This window comes from Bos indicus, chromosome 14, assembly GCF_029378745.1.
Source record: "Bos indicus isolate NIAB-ARS_2022 breed Sahiwal x Tharparkar chromosome 14, NIAB-ARS_B.indTharparkar_mat_pri_1.0, whole genome shotgun sequence".
NCBI lineage: Eukaryota > Metazoa > Chordata > Mammalia > Artiodactyla > Bovidae > Bos > Bos indicus.
Genome location: NC_091773.1, coordinates 10,770,890 through 10,786,558, shown reverse-complemented (window position 1 = coordinate 10,786,558; position 15,669 = coordinate 10,770,890). Strand labels below are relative to the sequence as shown.

Genomic DNA, 15,669 nt, shown 5'->3' with positions numbered 1-15,669 from the left:
TGCAACAGTGGCAAGCCACTTAATCTCTCTGAACTTGTTTCCTCTCTGTAAAATGGAAACACCTTTGTGACAAGGACACTCTAAGAACGAAAAAAATTATGTAATGCATTTTTACATTCAACAATGTAAATACCCCTTCCTCTGATCACTGTCAAACTCTCAGGAACACACTAGAATGTGAACTTTTAAAAAGTAGGTACAATGCCTTACTTATCTTTTCTATAGCCAGATCCTAAACACTTAGAGATAGCAGTTGCCTCTTCAGCATCTATTCCATTTCTCTCCCGCTAAGCAGCATCCCTCATTCATTCAGACCTCATCTGCAATTCCAGGGGTGGGTCCAGAATGGCCTAAGCCAATCAGTGTTCCTCTGTCACCATGATTGGTTGAGAGACAGAGGTGTGTCCTGAGATGATCCAATCCGAGGGAAGCTCAGAAATTTTGTCCAAAGTCTCTGGGAAGAGAAAGGACCTCATTCTTCCCTGCATGTGAACCAGCTATCCACTGGGCAACCTCCAGCACCCACAAAGCACCCAATGAAATATTTCCCGACTATATGAATAAAGATGAGTCTGTGGATAAACAGAGAGCGATGAAATCACGATTCTCAGAACAGAACTGTAGTAAAACCCTATTAGTACACAGACTGCTGGTTATGCAGCAGGTAAATCAAAGACCAGGGAATGAGAGAGGGCTTCTGAGGCTGACAGATGTGGACCAAATTCTGGTCCCAGAATTCTAGTGCCTAAGCCTGGGACCTCAGGCAACTTCCTAAGCCACAATTTCTGTCTAAGCCACAATTTCTCTCTGACAAACACAACTATCACAATTAAATAAGAATTTTTTAATGCATCTATTAATAGGGAGAAAAGATTGAGAGAATATACCCCAAAATATTAATAGCAATTAGTCCTAGGTAGTTAATGGAAGGACTTTTATTTTTCTCTTTTTTTGTGTGTACAGTGTTGGATTTTCTATAATGAACATAAATTGGTGGTCTAATAAAAATAAAAGGAAAATAAAAGCAAAGACGATGGCAATTAAAGCATCCAGCCCAGCACGCATGACACAAAGTAGGAAGCCAGCAAATGTTCTGTCCCTATGAACACCCTTCAAACATTTGGGAACAGCTATCATATGTCTATTTCTTGTTAAATATCTCAGCTAACTTAATGTCATCCTTACATGACTTGATTTCAAGGCTCTCTGCAAAGGCTCCATCTGTTAAAACCCCACTCCGGATATCATAGAACCCGCTCAGAGAATCAGCCGCAGAACTTGTTTGCTCATTCATCTGTTAATTCATTCACTGAGTAAACACTGATTAAAAACATACTATATTGGACATCTTGCTTCTGCCTACCCCCCATTCACAAATGGTTTCCATATTTCCCCGGGGAACATCTGCCTGCCTTCATTCTCAGTTCCTGGGCTCTGGGGAGAGCAGACCCTACTCCAGCTTCTTCGGGGGGCTGGCATTTGATCCAAGGTGGCCAATCAGAGCATCGCATTCACCTGGCCACCGCGATGGGTTAGGAACAGGCATGTTACCCAGAGAAGACCAATCAGAGACATTGAAGAAGAAATCTCTCTTTCCTGCGATTTCTGCTGAACTGTTGGAAAGGGGCATTTTTTCTCCTGCTGCTAGAACTGCTGACATGCTTTGCCACCACAATCCAAAAAGAAATCAGAGGCAGTGCTGAGAGATGAGGAAAACCTGTGTAAGCCTTAGCAACACAGTCTAAGGCTCCGTGCCTTCGGTTCCATCCCTGCACTTTGCAGCTACATAAACCAGCGAATCCCTTTTCTGTGGAAGGCAGTTCAACTTGGGGCTCAAAAGAAACCTAACTGGTGAAATTTGAAGTGTTCTGACATCAGCTACATGCCAGCTATGCACAGATGAAGCAAGATGATCCACACCATCTTTCTTGGCACTTGGTCTGATGTGGAGATAGCTACAAACAACTACAATTATTCAAAGCCAGTAAGATGATTGCTTTAATTAAACACTACGTAGAGCAAGGAGAGCACAGGAAGGTGGAGTCCGGATAGGCGTCAGCTAAGAAATAGCATTTCAACCTCCTCTGTACCTGCATTCAGGCAGTGAAGAGAGAATTACTGGTTGGGGGAGTCAAGATAACACTGTTGACATAGAGTCATCTCACAGTAAACTAAAACCACAACAGCCCACGTTTCCCGACGGGAAATGATACTTACAAGCTCTGAAAGGTGCTCTCTGGTTGAGCCCACAAAATAGAAACAGCCACCAGCAAACAGCCCTCCCATGCAAGAATTTCACCCCAGTGTTACAGATGATGCTACACTCTTAAATAATACTCAGGCTGGTTTTTTTGATTTTGAGTCCATGAACTTAAGTCTTCACTCGAGTTTTACTGCCTATTTGGACTACTGTTGATATAATCACAAAAACATCATGACAGACCGCTGAAGATGAATAACCTATTTACTACCAAATGATAAAAGAGAGAGGACAAGAGTAAGCCTCTGGTTCCATAAGACATTTCAGGATGAGTTAGAAATGTGACTGATCTCGGAAAACAACAAGGGCGACAACAGAAGCACCTCTGGGAACATCTAATTTGCTAAGAAAGGCCCTGAAGGTTGCTCTTTTTAAGTGAACAGAGCTAGTGTCTCTTTGTTATCTTTGATGATGCAAAACTCAACAGGAGAGTTGTGCAGGTAAGTCAGAAAAGGAGGACATCGCAGGACACATTCTCCTTGCCTTTGTGGTTTCCAAACACATCAGCGATTCATCTGGTCCGGGAACACAGCTCCAACTTTCCAGAGCAAAGAATCTTAGAGGTGGAAAAATTAATACTGATGGAACACGTCCACGTGATCTCAAGAGAGGTGCTGGGGATGCGGTAGGAGGGACGGATGCCTACCAGATAACGGGGATTGCTAAGAAGCAGCTGGGTTCTCTCTGTTCCCAAGGCACTTTTAAGATTTCTTCAAGTGCCATGTGAATTCCACTTCCCCTTCTTGCTTGCCATGTGACTTCCCACAAAGACTTAGCCGCCCTTCTTCCTGAAAATGGGATTACTATTTTTCACGCACTGACCAGGCCACTACTGGAGTCCAGGCAGAGTCAGGCAATGGAGAGACCCATAGTGTACGACAACCCTGGCAAGGGCCTGGTGCTTGGCATGTGTTCCGTAAAGGCTGGGGGTCAGCAACCCCATGCCAATTTCCTCTAAAACTAAGAGGGGGTGCAGGCTGAAAGCTCACAAAGGGAAGTTTTTTGTTAATGAGTTTAACAACAACATTTATGTTTAAAAATTTTTTTGCTTAAAAAAAGGATATACAATAAGATATTCATTCACCCCAAACCCACCATCACCTTGACTTCTTCTCAAGAATTAAATGGTACTGCCCACAACCACTTTCTTTTTTGGTGTGCTTCCAGCAAAGTCTATGCAAAAATCATCAAGCTTTTGTATGTGTGGGGTGGGTTTGCATAAGCACTAATCCCTCTTTCCACCCCCCTCCCCAAACACGGGAGGGAGCATACCACACACACTTTTCTGCATACAGCTTTTTTTAACCTAAGAATGTATCCTGGAAAGAATGGATAAAGAAAGTGTGATCTATTATATATATATATAATGGACTATTACTGAGCAGTAAAAAAAGAAGGAAATCCTGCCTTCTGCCACAACAGAGATGGACCCTGAGGGCATGATGCCAAGTGAAATTAAGTCAGAGAAAGAAAAAACACTGTACTATCTCACTTTTAAGTGGAATCTAAAAACCACCAACAAAAAAATCCCTAGGCATAGATGCAGAGAACAGACTGGGGGCTGGGAGATACAGGCAAAGTGAGTCAAACGTACACACTTCCGGTTCTAAAATAGACAAGTCACGAGAACGTAAGGCACAGCACAGTGACTACAGTTAATAATACAGGAAATAATGGGACTTCCTGGGTGGTCCCATGGTTAAGAATCCACCTGCCCATGCAGGGGACACGGGTTCGATCCCTGGTTCGGGAAGATTCCACGTGCCACGGGGTAACTAAGCCTGTGAGTCACAACTCCTGAGCCCGGGCTCTGCAACAAGAGAAGCCACACAACAGAAGCCCAGGCACGCAAACAAGAGAGCCGCTCCCACAGCTGGACAAAGCCAGAGCGCAGCAACAAAGACCCAGCAGCCATTAAATAGATCCATAAATCTTAAAAAAAAAAAAAAAATACAGAATTCCATATTTGAAAGTTGCTAAGAGAGTACATCTTCAAAGTTTTTATCACAAGAAAAAATTGTGTAGCTATGCACGGCAACACACACTAACCAAATTTCGTGTGGTGACCATGTAGCAATATACACAAATACGGAATCATTATATTGTACCCCTGAAGCTCATGTTATATGCCAACTATAAAAAGAAAAACAATTAAAAAAAAAAAAGAAATGCATCCTGGAGCTGATTCCTTCTTGGTATATTTGACGTATTATTTTAAACAGTGGCCCAGTATTCTCCTGTAAGGATATATCTTAATATCTTCCATCAATCCTTTTCTGACATACATTTATTTCAGTTGCTTCCAGGGACTTGCTATTTCAAACAATGCTGCAAGGAGCTTACATTACACACATCTTCACACTACAGGTAAGACGTGTTACTAGAGGAAAGGTGGGATTTATATGATAAAATCCTTGGAAACTAAATATATATGGGCTTCCCTTGTGGCTCAGCTGGTAAAAAATCTGCCTGCAGTGCAGGAGACCCCGGTTCAATCTCTGGGTTGGGAAGATCCCCTAGAGAAAGCAAAGGCTACCCACTCCAGTATTCTGACCTGGAGAATTCCATGGACTGTATAGTCCATGGGGTCACAAAGAAGTGGACACGACTGAACAACTTTCACTTTCACTTTCGTGTGTGTGTGTGTGTGTGTGTGTGTGTGTGTGTGTGTGTGTATTTATATATAGGAAAGATGGGATTTATAAGATAAAATCCTTGAGGTTGCAAGAGTCAAAAGGTACAAACACTTAAAATGCTGGAATGGCCTTCAAAGAGTTTGGACTCACTTTTACTCTCACGAACAGGGTCATAAGGATGCCAGTCTGCCCAACTACATTCATAGAATGGTTTGTTTATCAAATTCAAGGGAAGAAAGCGGGGCAGAGATTCACTCTTGTCCCACGGTCTCTTCCTGGCCCCGTGATACCACACATGATTCTACTACTGCCTGAAAATTCTGCCCCTTGGACGCACAACCCGGAAATCAGAGCTTAAAACAGAATGAACATCAGCACTGGTGTGCTGAGCTGGCTCGGGCTGGCTCGAAAGAGCCGACTGTGCACATCTCTTCCCAAGCCTGTGTTCAGTGACATCATGTTGGTAGCTTTAAATTGTTCATGGTGGAAGTACTGATACCACAGAGATGGGCAAATGCTAGTCAGGGCTTCTCTTTTTCCCCCCAGAGACCTCTGTCAAACATCAGCCCATTGAGGCATACTACAGTGGAAACTGAGGCTCTGCTGCCCCTTTTTACAATATGTCTGCTCTCAGTAGGATCACAAATTCTTGGAACCTCAGAAGTGGAGGAGATCTGAAGGGACAGCTGATCATTCTGTCTTCTCATGCTGCCTCTCCCCTAGTCCCTGTGCTGAGCCATAAGCAGACCCTCTCCTCCACTCCTCTACGCCTCTCCACCGTATTCCCATCTCTTTATTGCTTAGTGCTTATTCTTAATGATACTCTACAGTGTAGTAACTGCACACACAGACTCTAGGCTACACTAAAAGACAGCCAGGGGTCAAATCCCAGCTCTGTCATTAGCAGCTCTGTGACCTTGGGCAAGTGGTTTAAACTACTGCACCTTCGTTTCTTTGTAAAGCACAGATGATAATGATAACGCCTTCCTTAGATGTTTGTTCTGAGGATTCAATGCGTTAAAACAAGGACACAGAACAGCGGCTGGCACACACTAAGGACTAAGCAGACGTACACTGTTATCACTGTTTTCCAGTTCACTAAGCATCTTTCACGACATCTAGGCTGTCAGTTAACGCTTTTGTTGGATTTTAATTTCAATCACTATTTTTCACTTCTACGTGGCAGCTTTTTAAATCAACTTATTCTTTTTCCACCTTTCATTGCATTTTTGTATCCTTTTTAATCATTTAAAAATATATTGTCTATAGTCTCGGAGAAGGCAATGGCAACCCACTGCAGTACTCTTGCCTGGAAAATCCCATGGACGGAGGAGCCTGGTAGGCTGCAGTCCATGGGGTTGTGAAGAGTCGGACACGACTGAGTGACTTCACTTTCACTTTTCACTTTTATGCATTGGAGAAGGAAATGGCAACCCACTCCAGTGTTCTTGCCTGGAGAATCCCAGGGACGGGGGAGCCTGGTGGGCTGCAGTCTATGGGGTCGCACAGAGTTGGACACGACTGAAGCGACTTAGCAGCAGCAGCAGTTTATAGTCTCTTTTAGACGGTTTTTTTACTTTCAACTCAAAGTCACTCCTTTCCTAAATAGTCCATATGATTTAATTATGCACACATCTTCAGAGTTCTTTCTGCGGGAGTCTGCCAGGTCTGGGTTGTTGAAATAACCCAGTGGAGTGACTGTGTAAACACACAACACAATCCCTACTGTTGTGCTAGAGAGCCCCACAGTAGACAGTAGCCAGTTTTTATACTAATTTCTCAACTCAAGTTCTCACATCTCGTGATAATAACAATATAGATTCCACAACCACATACGGTATAGCCCCAGATTTTTCATTTCTTCCTGGTGACTTTCTCTCCACTCAAAAAAAGCTTCCTCTCTGTTTCTCCTGACAGTGGGGCTTTTCCAGTCCTTTTTCATGAAGACATGTAATGTTTAAAGCTCCTGGAAATTCATGTCTACCTTGGGCCCAAGTCTCATTTCTAGGCCCACTGTGGTCTCAAAACCTTAACTCCTAGACTCTACAGCTGCTTTGTGGATGCAAAAGCCCCATAAGTTATTGTGCCTTCAGCTCATATAACCATTTGGCTTGGATTTCTCTCCATTTTTGACACTTGGGGACTGATGAGCTCCCCTGGATATAGTTATTATTTTTCAGTCAACTCTGAAAGGGACTGTTGGCATCCCCTTTCCAAATTGGGGAACCTATGTTGGAACCTAACCCCCAACATGATGGTATTAGGAAGTGATTAGGTCACGAGGGTAGGGCCTTCATAGATGGGATTAGTACCCATCTATGGTACCTATTAGTACCCATCTATGGGATTAGTAGAAAAGAGACCTCAGAAAGTTCTCTTGCCTCTTCCACATGTGAGGTTATAGCACAAAGAAACAGGAAGTGGGCCTTCACCAGACACTGAATCTGCCAGCATCTTGATCTTGAACTTGCCAACCTCCAGAACTGTGAGAATTAAATTTCTGTTGTTTATATGCAACCCCGTCTATGGTACTCTGCTACAGCAGCCTGAACAGACTCAGACAACTCCTTACCAGTGAAGAGAACTTGGGAAAGTTACTTCTCTGAACCTCAGCTCTCGAGGGCTATTGTGAGGCTCAAGACAATTCAAATGAAGCGCTTAGTTCTGAAGCCAGGTGGCCACAATCAAATCCAGTTCTGTCACTTACCAACTTGGTAACCTTGAACAAATTACTCAAACTCCAGGGCTCAGTTTCTTCTCCTGCAAAACAGAGATATAGCAAGGATTAGGCAAGTCACAAGTCCCCAGCACACAAAAAGCCTCCAGTAAATCCTAATCACTACTGTTTTTTTCCTGTACCAAGAATAATAACCCAATATAACATTTCCATCCAGTAGTATTTCAAGCCAAATAATATTTCTCCAAACCATTATATTTTACAGAAGATGTTTCACAAATGTTTTTGTCATTTAACATTCAAGACAGTCTGGTATATGACAAATAAAGAAATGAAGATATTAAAAAAAAAAAAGGAAATGGAGATTCAGAGATGTCAAGTTGTAAGAGTTCTTTATATATTCAAGTCAAGTAAACTTGCTGAAGGTTGCACAGCAAATAAAGAGAAACCCCAAATCAAACTCCTCTGATGAAGGGATACAGTTTGGCTGGACTGCATTGTCCCAGGGACATAGAGGGTGGAGCCTGGCGATCCTTTCAGACTCATAATTCTATGATAAAGGATGCTGGGACTCTGGGCTACGTCAGCAAGTCCGGGTCTCAGAAAAACACTCAGCTCAACTTGAATTTGAACTGGTCTCAGTCATTCCACCCCTGACTTGCTTCCTGCTTTAGGTATCTACACCACAGAGAAAGGAAAACAAACGTACATTACACCATCCTTGTCACCCTCAGAACTCTTACAAAAGAGATTCACACAAACTTATGAATCAAAGGGAGTTTTCATAAAACCCAAGGTAAACAATATCCCATTCGAACCCGTTCACCAGCATCAAGTGTAAAGATCAGAGCAAGGTCTGCAATGTCTAGACACTCATTATTGCCTGCAACAGAAAGAGAACGCTTTTTTCTGGCTTTCATTTTGATTAAATCTTTAGCTGCCTGAGGTGTTTTCTCTTTGCTTGTCATTGGAGACTGAGACTACCGGAAGCCACTTAACCAGCCTCCCGTATTCACAAAAGATTCAGGGGCCCTGCCTAATTGTCGTGGGGGAACGTTATCAGCCGATCACGTCAACCACTCTGGCTGCGTTGCCAGCAATCCTCTCGTTCGCCAGTACAGGTTTCCTTTCTGCTGTCACCTGAATGTGGTTTAAAATTCCCTTTTCAAGAATAATCACAAAACTGCTCAGTGGCCAAAGAAAAGAGCCATTTCATTTAGAACAACATAGGCATACCAAGTTTCCCTGGCGGCTCAGTGTAAAGAACCCGCCTGCCAATGCAGGAGACGCAGGTTCAATCCCTGGGTCGTGAAGATCCCCTAGAGGAGGGCATGGCAACCCACTCCGGTATCCTCACCTGAGAAATCCCATGGACAGAGGAGCCTGGTGGGCTGCAGTCCACTGGGCCGCGAGAGGCAGATGTGACTTACAGATTGAACAAAGCACACTCACAAGTTAAGGCCTCACAGGTAAGCACAAGGTCCACACTCGTGTGTGTGTTGTGTGTTTGCACTTACACACAGACGCCCAGAAGCACGGTGACAGTCCTCTCGGCTCAATTACATAAAGATTTCATTTTCTTTCTTTCTGATTCTTTGACCAGATTTACAAAGCAGAAAATAAGACAAGCTGTTTACTTGGGAACAATTTTTTAAGGTCCTGGGCAAAAGTCCTAGAAATTAGAAAACAGTATACTAGAAATTAGAAAAAAGTATACTAACTTGCTCTCACAAAACTCTTTTTCAAGAACATGAAGATGAGGCTGGTCTTGCCATCACTTGGAGACAACCAGGAAAGAGAGTATGTCTCTCCTAGAAAGAAAGTCATCTCAAAACAAGGGTGACTTTCTCTCACTTCCTCTCTGGGGACAGAGAAAAGCTGGACTATGACTCTAGAAACCGGTCTACCACCATATCACTCTGCACACGCCTGATCTCATCTGATCTCAGAAACTGAGCTGAGTCGGGCCTGGTTAGTACTTGGATGGGAGACTCTAGAAACTGGATCTGATCTTTTCCCCTCTTTAGACTTACAGCATGGGCTCCAGTCCGTTCTTAGTCTTTCAGAGCTGTGTGACTTTGGGTAAGTCACTGAACCTTGCTGAGCTTCTGCAGCTGCTCTGTCAAGGGAGGACACTCATTCACTCAAGACCTATCTGCTGAGCTCCTTCAACGTGCCAAGCATGTGGCCATGGGATTAATTCCAATAATTAAACTGTCCCAGCCACAAAGAGCTCTCATTGATTAGTGGAATAAAGACTTCCCTGGCAGTTCAATGGTTAAGATGCTGTGCTTCCGATGAGTACAGGTGCTGGGCAATCACAGAAAAGGGTATTTAATTAATTCCACAGGGGAGGGAAAGTGCTGGGTATAAGGAAGACTTCCCCCAAGGAGGTGTTATCTAAGCTGCGAACAAAAAGACAAGTTAGAATTTGCCCAACCGAGGGGATCCAAGCAAAACTGGCAGCATATGGGAAGACCCATAGGCAGGATGGCTGGTTCACAACATCAAGCACAAGAGGCAGGAAGAGAGACATCACGTATGTCGACCTGGACATGCAAGCAGGTGGACTTGCCAGGGCAATCTGCCCGGACTAGGAGGGTCAAGCATTCACAGAATCCCAGCCACCCCAATCACAAGACCCTTGGACCAAATTCCAGGACCTTGACCTAGGGTTTGGAGACGGAAATGGCAACCCAATCCAGTATTCGTGCCCAGGAAATCCCACGGACACAGGAGCCTGGTGGGCTACAGTCCATGGGATGGCAAAGAATCGGACATTACTGAGCGACTAATAACGTTCAAACATGTTCAGAGTCCCTCCCAGTCCTAAGGGCTGACCCTGTGGTCTTCTGAGACCCCAGATCCTCCTCTTGGCCTGACAGCCCTTGCACCAGCACAGCCACGTCCCTGAGTCCACTCAGGGAAATGCCAAGCCTCCCACGTGGGCCCTGTCCTTCCTCTTTCCTTTCCCTTCGGGAGTGACTCACCAGTGACTCAAGGAGGGAGCTGTCCCCTACTTGTCATTTGTTTCTTTAAAAAAAAAAAAAAGCACCCAGGACTCACTCACACAGTCATTTGTCCAACCTCCTTCTCCCACCCAGCCCCTGACCTAGCTGAATTATCTGTGTAGACTGTCGTCTCCAGGACACTTGAAGCTACCTGAGGGCGGACGCTCGTTTTGGTCATTCTGCTGTCCCCCGCCCCTGGCACTGACCCCTGATTCATACCAAGCCCTCAAAAATGCATGCAGACATGAATGGGTTTAATGTCTCTGCAAAGGTGCACCCACCCAGAGCTGCCCTCAGATAGCAGCTCTGAGACCAGTTTGGAAAACCCAGAGAGGTGTCAGCTCAACACCCCTCCCCCAGGGCTCCCTAAGCCACAGCAGACGCTCAGCAAAGCCCCATTGGAAAACTAACACCCCCACCACTTGTGATACCAGTGAAGAAACTCAGGTCCGAAAGGATGATATGACTTGCCCAAGGCCTCTTAGCTAACGCAATATAATGTTTTTAAAAGGGGGACATCAGGGACTTTCCTGGTGGTCCAGTGGATAAAACTCTGAACTCCCAATGAGGGGGCCTGGGTTCGATCCCTGCTCAGGGAACTAGATCCTGCATGCCACTACTGAAGATCCCATATGCCATAACTAAGACCCAGCACAGCCAATTAAATACTTTTTTTTTTTTTTAAAGTGGGACAACGGTCTTAAACGGAAGGCTATCTAGTTGCCCCTACCAGAAACGTTGCTTATTTTAGGGGAAAATACTTGGCAGGTCTGACTAAGCAACTTCACTTTCACTTTTCACTTTCATGCATTGGAGAAGGAAATGGCAACCCACTCCACTATTCCTGCCTGGAGAATCCCAGGGACGGGGGAGCCTGGTGGGCTGCTATCTATGGGGTCGCACAGAGTCGGACACGACTGAGGTGACTTAGCAGCAGCAGCAGCAGTGGAATCTGCCCTTACCTGACCACCAATTATATCACACTTTCACAACCCCTGGGATTCTCTAGGCAGGACTAAAGCTCCCACTGAAGCATCGACCTATTTTTGAAGATGACTAAAAAAACTTTTTTAGGGTCTGGGTATGTTCTTGGATTATGGATCACTTTTTAATTCTCTATAATGTGATCTCAGGCTATAACAATTTTTAAAGGAAAGCTGGTAGAGCTTTCCCTGAACACTTTTTAAAAAAATGTTTTTATATTAACTTTACTGTGACAGCAAACATAATTTTTAAGGAGGCCATTTTGACCTATATAACCCTTCCACCAAAAGAATTCCTTATAATTCCTGTGTCCTCTTATTAAAGTTTTTATTCACAGATCGATACTCTGTATCAATGTATGTATTTCATTTAAAGGAACCCAGGTGGCACTAGTGGGAAAGGGTCTGCCTGCCAATGCAGGAGACATAAGAGACGTGGGTTTGATCCTGGATTGGGAAGACCCCCTGGAGGAGGGCATGGCAACCCACTCCACTATTCCTGCCTGGAGAATCCCATGGACAGAGGAGACTAGTGGGCTGCAGTCCATGGGGTCACAAGTGACACGACTGAAGCGACTTAACACGCACGAGCCTTTTAGAGTAGAAGTTATTTAAAACAAAAACCAAACGAACAAACTTATTATGCAAGTCACTGGCATGATGTTTCTGAAACCACCACAGAGCAAAACCCAGGTGACAAATGAAGTGCACCTGGAAATTCTGGGTCTGGGACATTGAGGGTAACATTTTCTAGCCTGCTTCATTCAATCATTATTCTGACACTTTCCATATCCCATTTAATAGGAAACAGACAAAGGAAAACAGATGTTTGACTTGTATCCACCTGGCACAGCAAACTCCCAAAGTTTGCAATAGCTGCTTATCGCTGAAGAGTTTAAAGCAATATTTTTGTGCCAATGAAATAACATCTCAAATGGCCTAGCACAGTGGTTCTTACTCCAGCTCAACCAAAATTCACCAGGGCAGGAGGAAAATCTTTAAAAATACCGCTGCTGGGTCCCCAGCCTGCACAATTAGAACCTCTAAGGATGAAACCTTAGCACTATAGTTTTCCCAAGATCCCTAGGTGACTGTACAGCACAAACAGGACTGCAAACCACGGGCTAGGTTAGCTCATCAGTCGAAGAAAGCCCACGGGAAATCTTATCTGCGAGCGATGAAGGCGTTGTAATTAAATAAAACAGCGGATGCAAAAGTACCTGACAGGGCCTGTTACCCAGAAGACACTTAATAAATGTTAATTAAACAAAAAAATAATAATTCAAGTAATTACTCCTTCTCCTCAGTGAATTCACCTTGTAGTTTTATTGGCTTGTTTATCACTTGCTGTTTTCTCTTAGCCTTGATTCATTCTATCCCTATGTTAATAATAATAAAATATCTATATGTTAACAAAATTATAAACATATACCCCTAATCCTGTTCAATTACAAGAGCTCTGCACTATTTCCAACAACTCTTAATCACTTATTTAATAAAACTTTCCCCTAGAACAGTGGCTAATATGTACTAAATACTCAACAAATGTTATTTATAATAAGTATTGTTATTCAGGATTCATGATAATCTGCATAACTTAAGCTGAAGTTTTATTTATACTATTCAAAGGACTTAGTGAGAATGTAAAAATATTAGCAAGGCAATATTTTTTTAGCTTTCCTTTTTATACTGGAGAATAGCCAATTAACAATGTTGTGACAGTTTCAGGTGGACAGAAAAGGGACTCAGCCATATATATATACACACGTATCCATTCTCTCCCAAACTCCCCTCCCGTCCAGGCCACCACGTAACACTGAGCAGAGTTCCTGTGCTATACAATAGGACCTTGTTGCTTATCCATTTTAAATATGGCAGTATATGCATATGGATCCCAAACTCCCCAGGGCAATATTTAACAAACTTAAAAAAAATTTTTTTAAGCACATTCATTCTTTTTATAAATTTGTCAAAAAATATTAAATGTGATCACTGCACAGGTAACTAGCTTATCTTGCACATTCAAGGGGCCCGGGTAAAAGCTACTTGTGAGCACTCAGCAGTTTCCACAGTCACTTGGAAAAGCTAACATTGCAATTAGTTCAAAGTGCTCTCTTAATCCAACTTTTCCCTACCACTGCCTCCCTGAGCCTGTATTAGGAAGGCCATTTTTCTATATGTTCACATTACCCCTCAGTTTTAACTAAGAGAACAAAAATCTGTTTAAAAAAAAAAAAACATATATATATTTCTTAATCAAGATGAGAAAGTTTTATTAAGAACATGTCCAAACCTCCTGTTGCCCTGCTTGGATGAATTAAGCCAGTCGGCATCTGTCTCCTGTTGGGCTAAGCAGAGAAGGCATTCAACAGCCAGACTGGAAGATCTATTGCGTTTGGTCCAGGATCACATTGTTAGCAGGAGACCCTTCCATGGTTTACACCTGAACATGCCAATGTTTGCTTCCTTTCGCCTTCTAACTCCAAACATCTGCCATTGCATGTTGCAAATCCGTACACAAGCAAAAGTAATCATGATGTGCGCTTTTCTAGATGTACTGTTGTTGTTCAGTCACTAAATCGTGTCTGATCTTTGCAACCCCATGGACTGCAGCATGCTAGGCTGCCCTGTCCTCCACTATCTCCCGGAGTTTGCTCAAATTCATGTCCATTGAGTCGGTGACGCCATCCAACCATCTCCTCCTTTGTTGTCCCCTTCTCCTCCTGCCCTCAACCTTTTCATCATCAGGAACTTTTCCGATGAGTCAGCCCTTGGCATCAGGTGGTCAAAGTATTGGAGCTTCAGCATCATTTATATGCATATTATACATATAATAATTATTATACATATCATAACAAGTATTACTGGTCTGAATGTTTGTGTCCCCCCTCCGGGCTTCCCTGGTGGCTCAGACGGTAAAGCGTCTGCTGCAATGCGGGAGACCCGGGTTCGATTCCTGGGTCGGAAGATCCCCCGGAGAAGGAAATGGCAATCCACTCCAGCACTCTTGCCTGGAAAATCCCATGGACAGAGGAGCCTGATAGGCTACAGTCTATGGGGTCACAAAGAGTCGGACAGGACTGAGCAACTCTGTCGTGTCTTGTCCAAACTCCCATGTTGGAATCCTAACTCCCCAGTGTGATGGCTTTAGGAGGTCAGGCCTTTGAGAGGTCATGATGGTGGAGCCCTCATGAATGGGATTAGTGCCCTTGTAAGTGAGACCCCTGATAGCTCCCTCACTCATCCCATCACGTGAGCACACGATGAGAAGAGAGCCCTGGCCCAAGCACGCTGGTGCCCGGATCTCAGGTTTTCAGCCTCTGGAACAGTAAGGACTATACGGCTGCTGTTTATAAGTTCCCAGTCTGTAGCATTTTATAATAGTAGCTCTGAGAACCACGGCAAAGTCAAAAGTGACCACACAAGCAAGTAGTAGCTTGGTTTGCTCAATAAGAATATCATGATTGACTATCACATGCCAGACAACTCCAGAGGCATAGGGAGATGGAGACGAGGACAGAGTTCCCATCTTCAAGGATCTCAGGCTCCAAGGACAGTGTGTGAATTGGCTACTGTGACACAATGTGACTCTGACCAGGGGTGACAAGGAAATACAAAGGATAGGGTCACAGGGGCAACCCTAAATGTTTAGAATCAGAAATTAGAAAATGAAAATAAATAAGCACATAGGAGGTAAATGGTTGTGGATAACAATGTTAAGATAACTACTGCAGCTTTCATCAATTGCACTGCCCTCTCAGCTCCCATCACCTAATCTTGACAATCATATGCCACTTTGGGGACCTCCCTGGTGGTCCAGTGGCTAAGACTCCATGCTTCTAAAGCACGGGGGTGCGTGTTTGACCCCTAGTCAGGGAACTAGATTCCATATGCCACAGCTAAAGATCCTGTGTGCTGCAGCTAAGACCCAGCACAGCTAAATAAATAAACAAATATTAAACATAGGTATATATCTATCCTGTGATAAACCCTAATAGAAAAAGAATATATATATATGTATAAAGAATATATATAATCACTTTGCTGTACAGCAGAAATTAACACAACATTGTAAACCAACTATACTTCAATTAAAAAAATA

General features: G+C 43.7%; 1 protein-coding gene across 9 annotated transcripts in view; it reads right to left on the bottom strand.

Moving 5' to 3' along the window:
* The window catches only part of CYRIB (CYFIP related Rac1 interactor B), a 148,154-nt gene that overhangs the window by 101,511 nt on the left and 30,974 nt on the right, over positions 1-15,669 (bottom strand). For 6 of the 9 annotated variants that reach the window (XM_070802438.1, XM_070802440.1, XM_070802441.1 and 3 more), the window contains one exon: positions 7,604-7,656. In XM_070802438.1, coding sequence (XP_070658539.1) covers positions 7,604-7,656 — 53 coding nt within the window. Of the gene's footprint in view, positions 1-7,468; positions 7,545-7,603; positions 7,657-15,669 lie in introns of those variants that run through there. The other 3 variants (XM_070802449.1, XM_070802443.1, XM_070802444.1) reach the window with 3 other exon arrangements.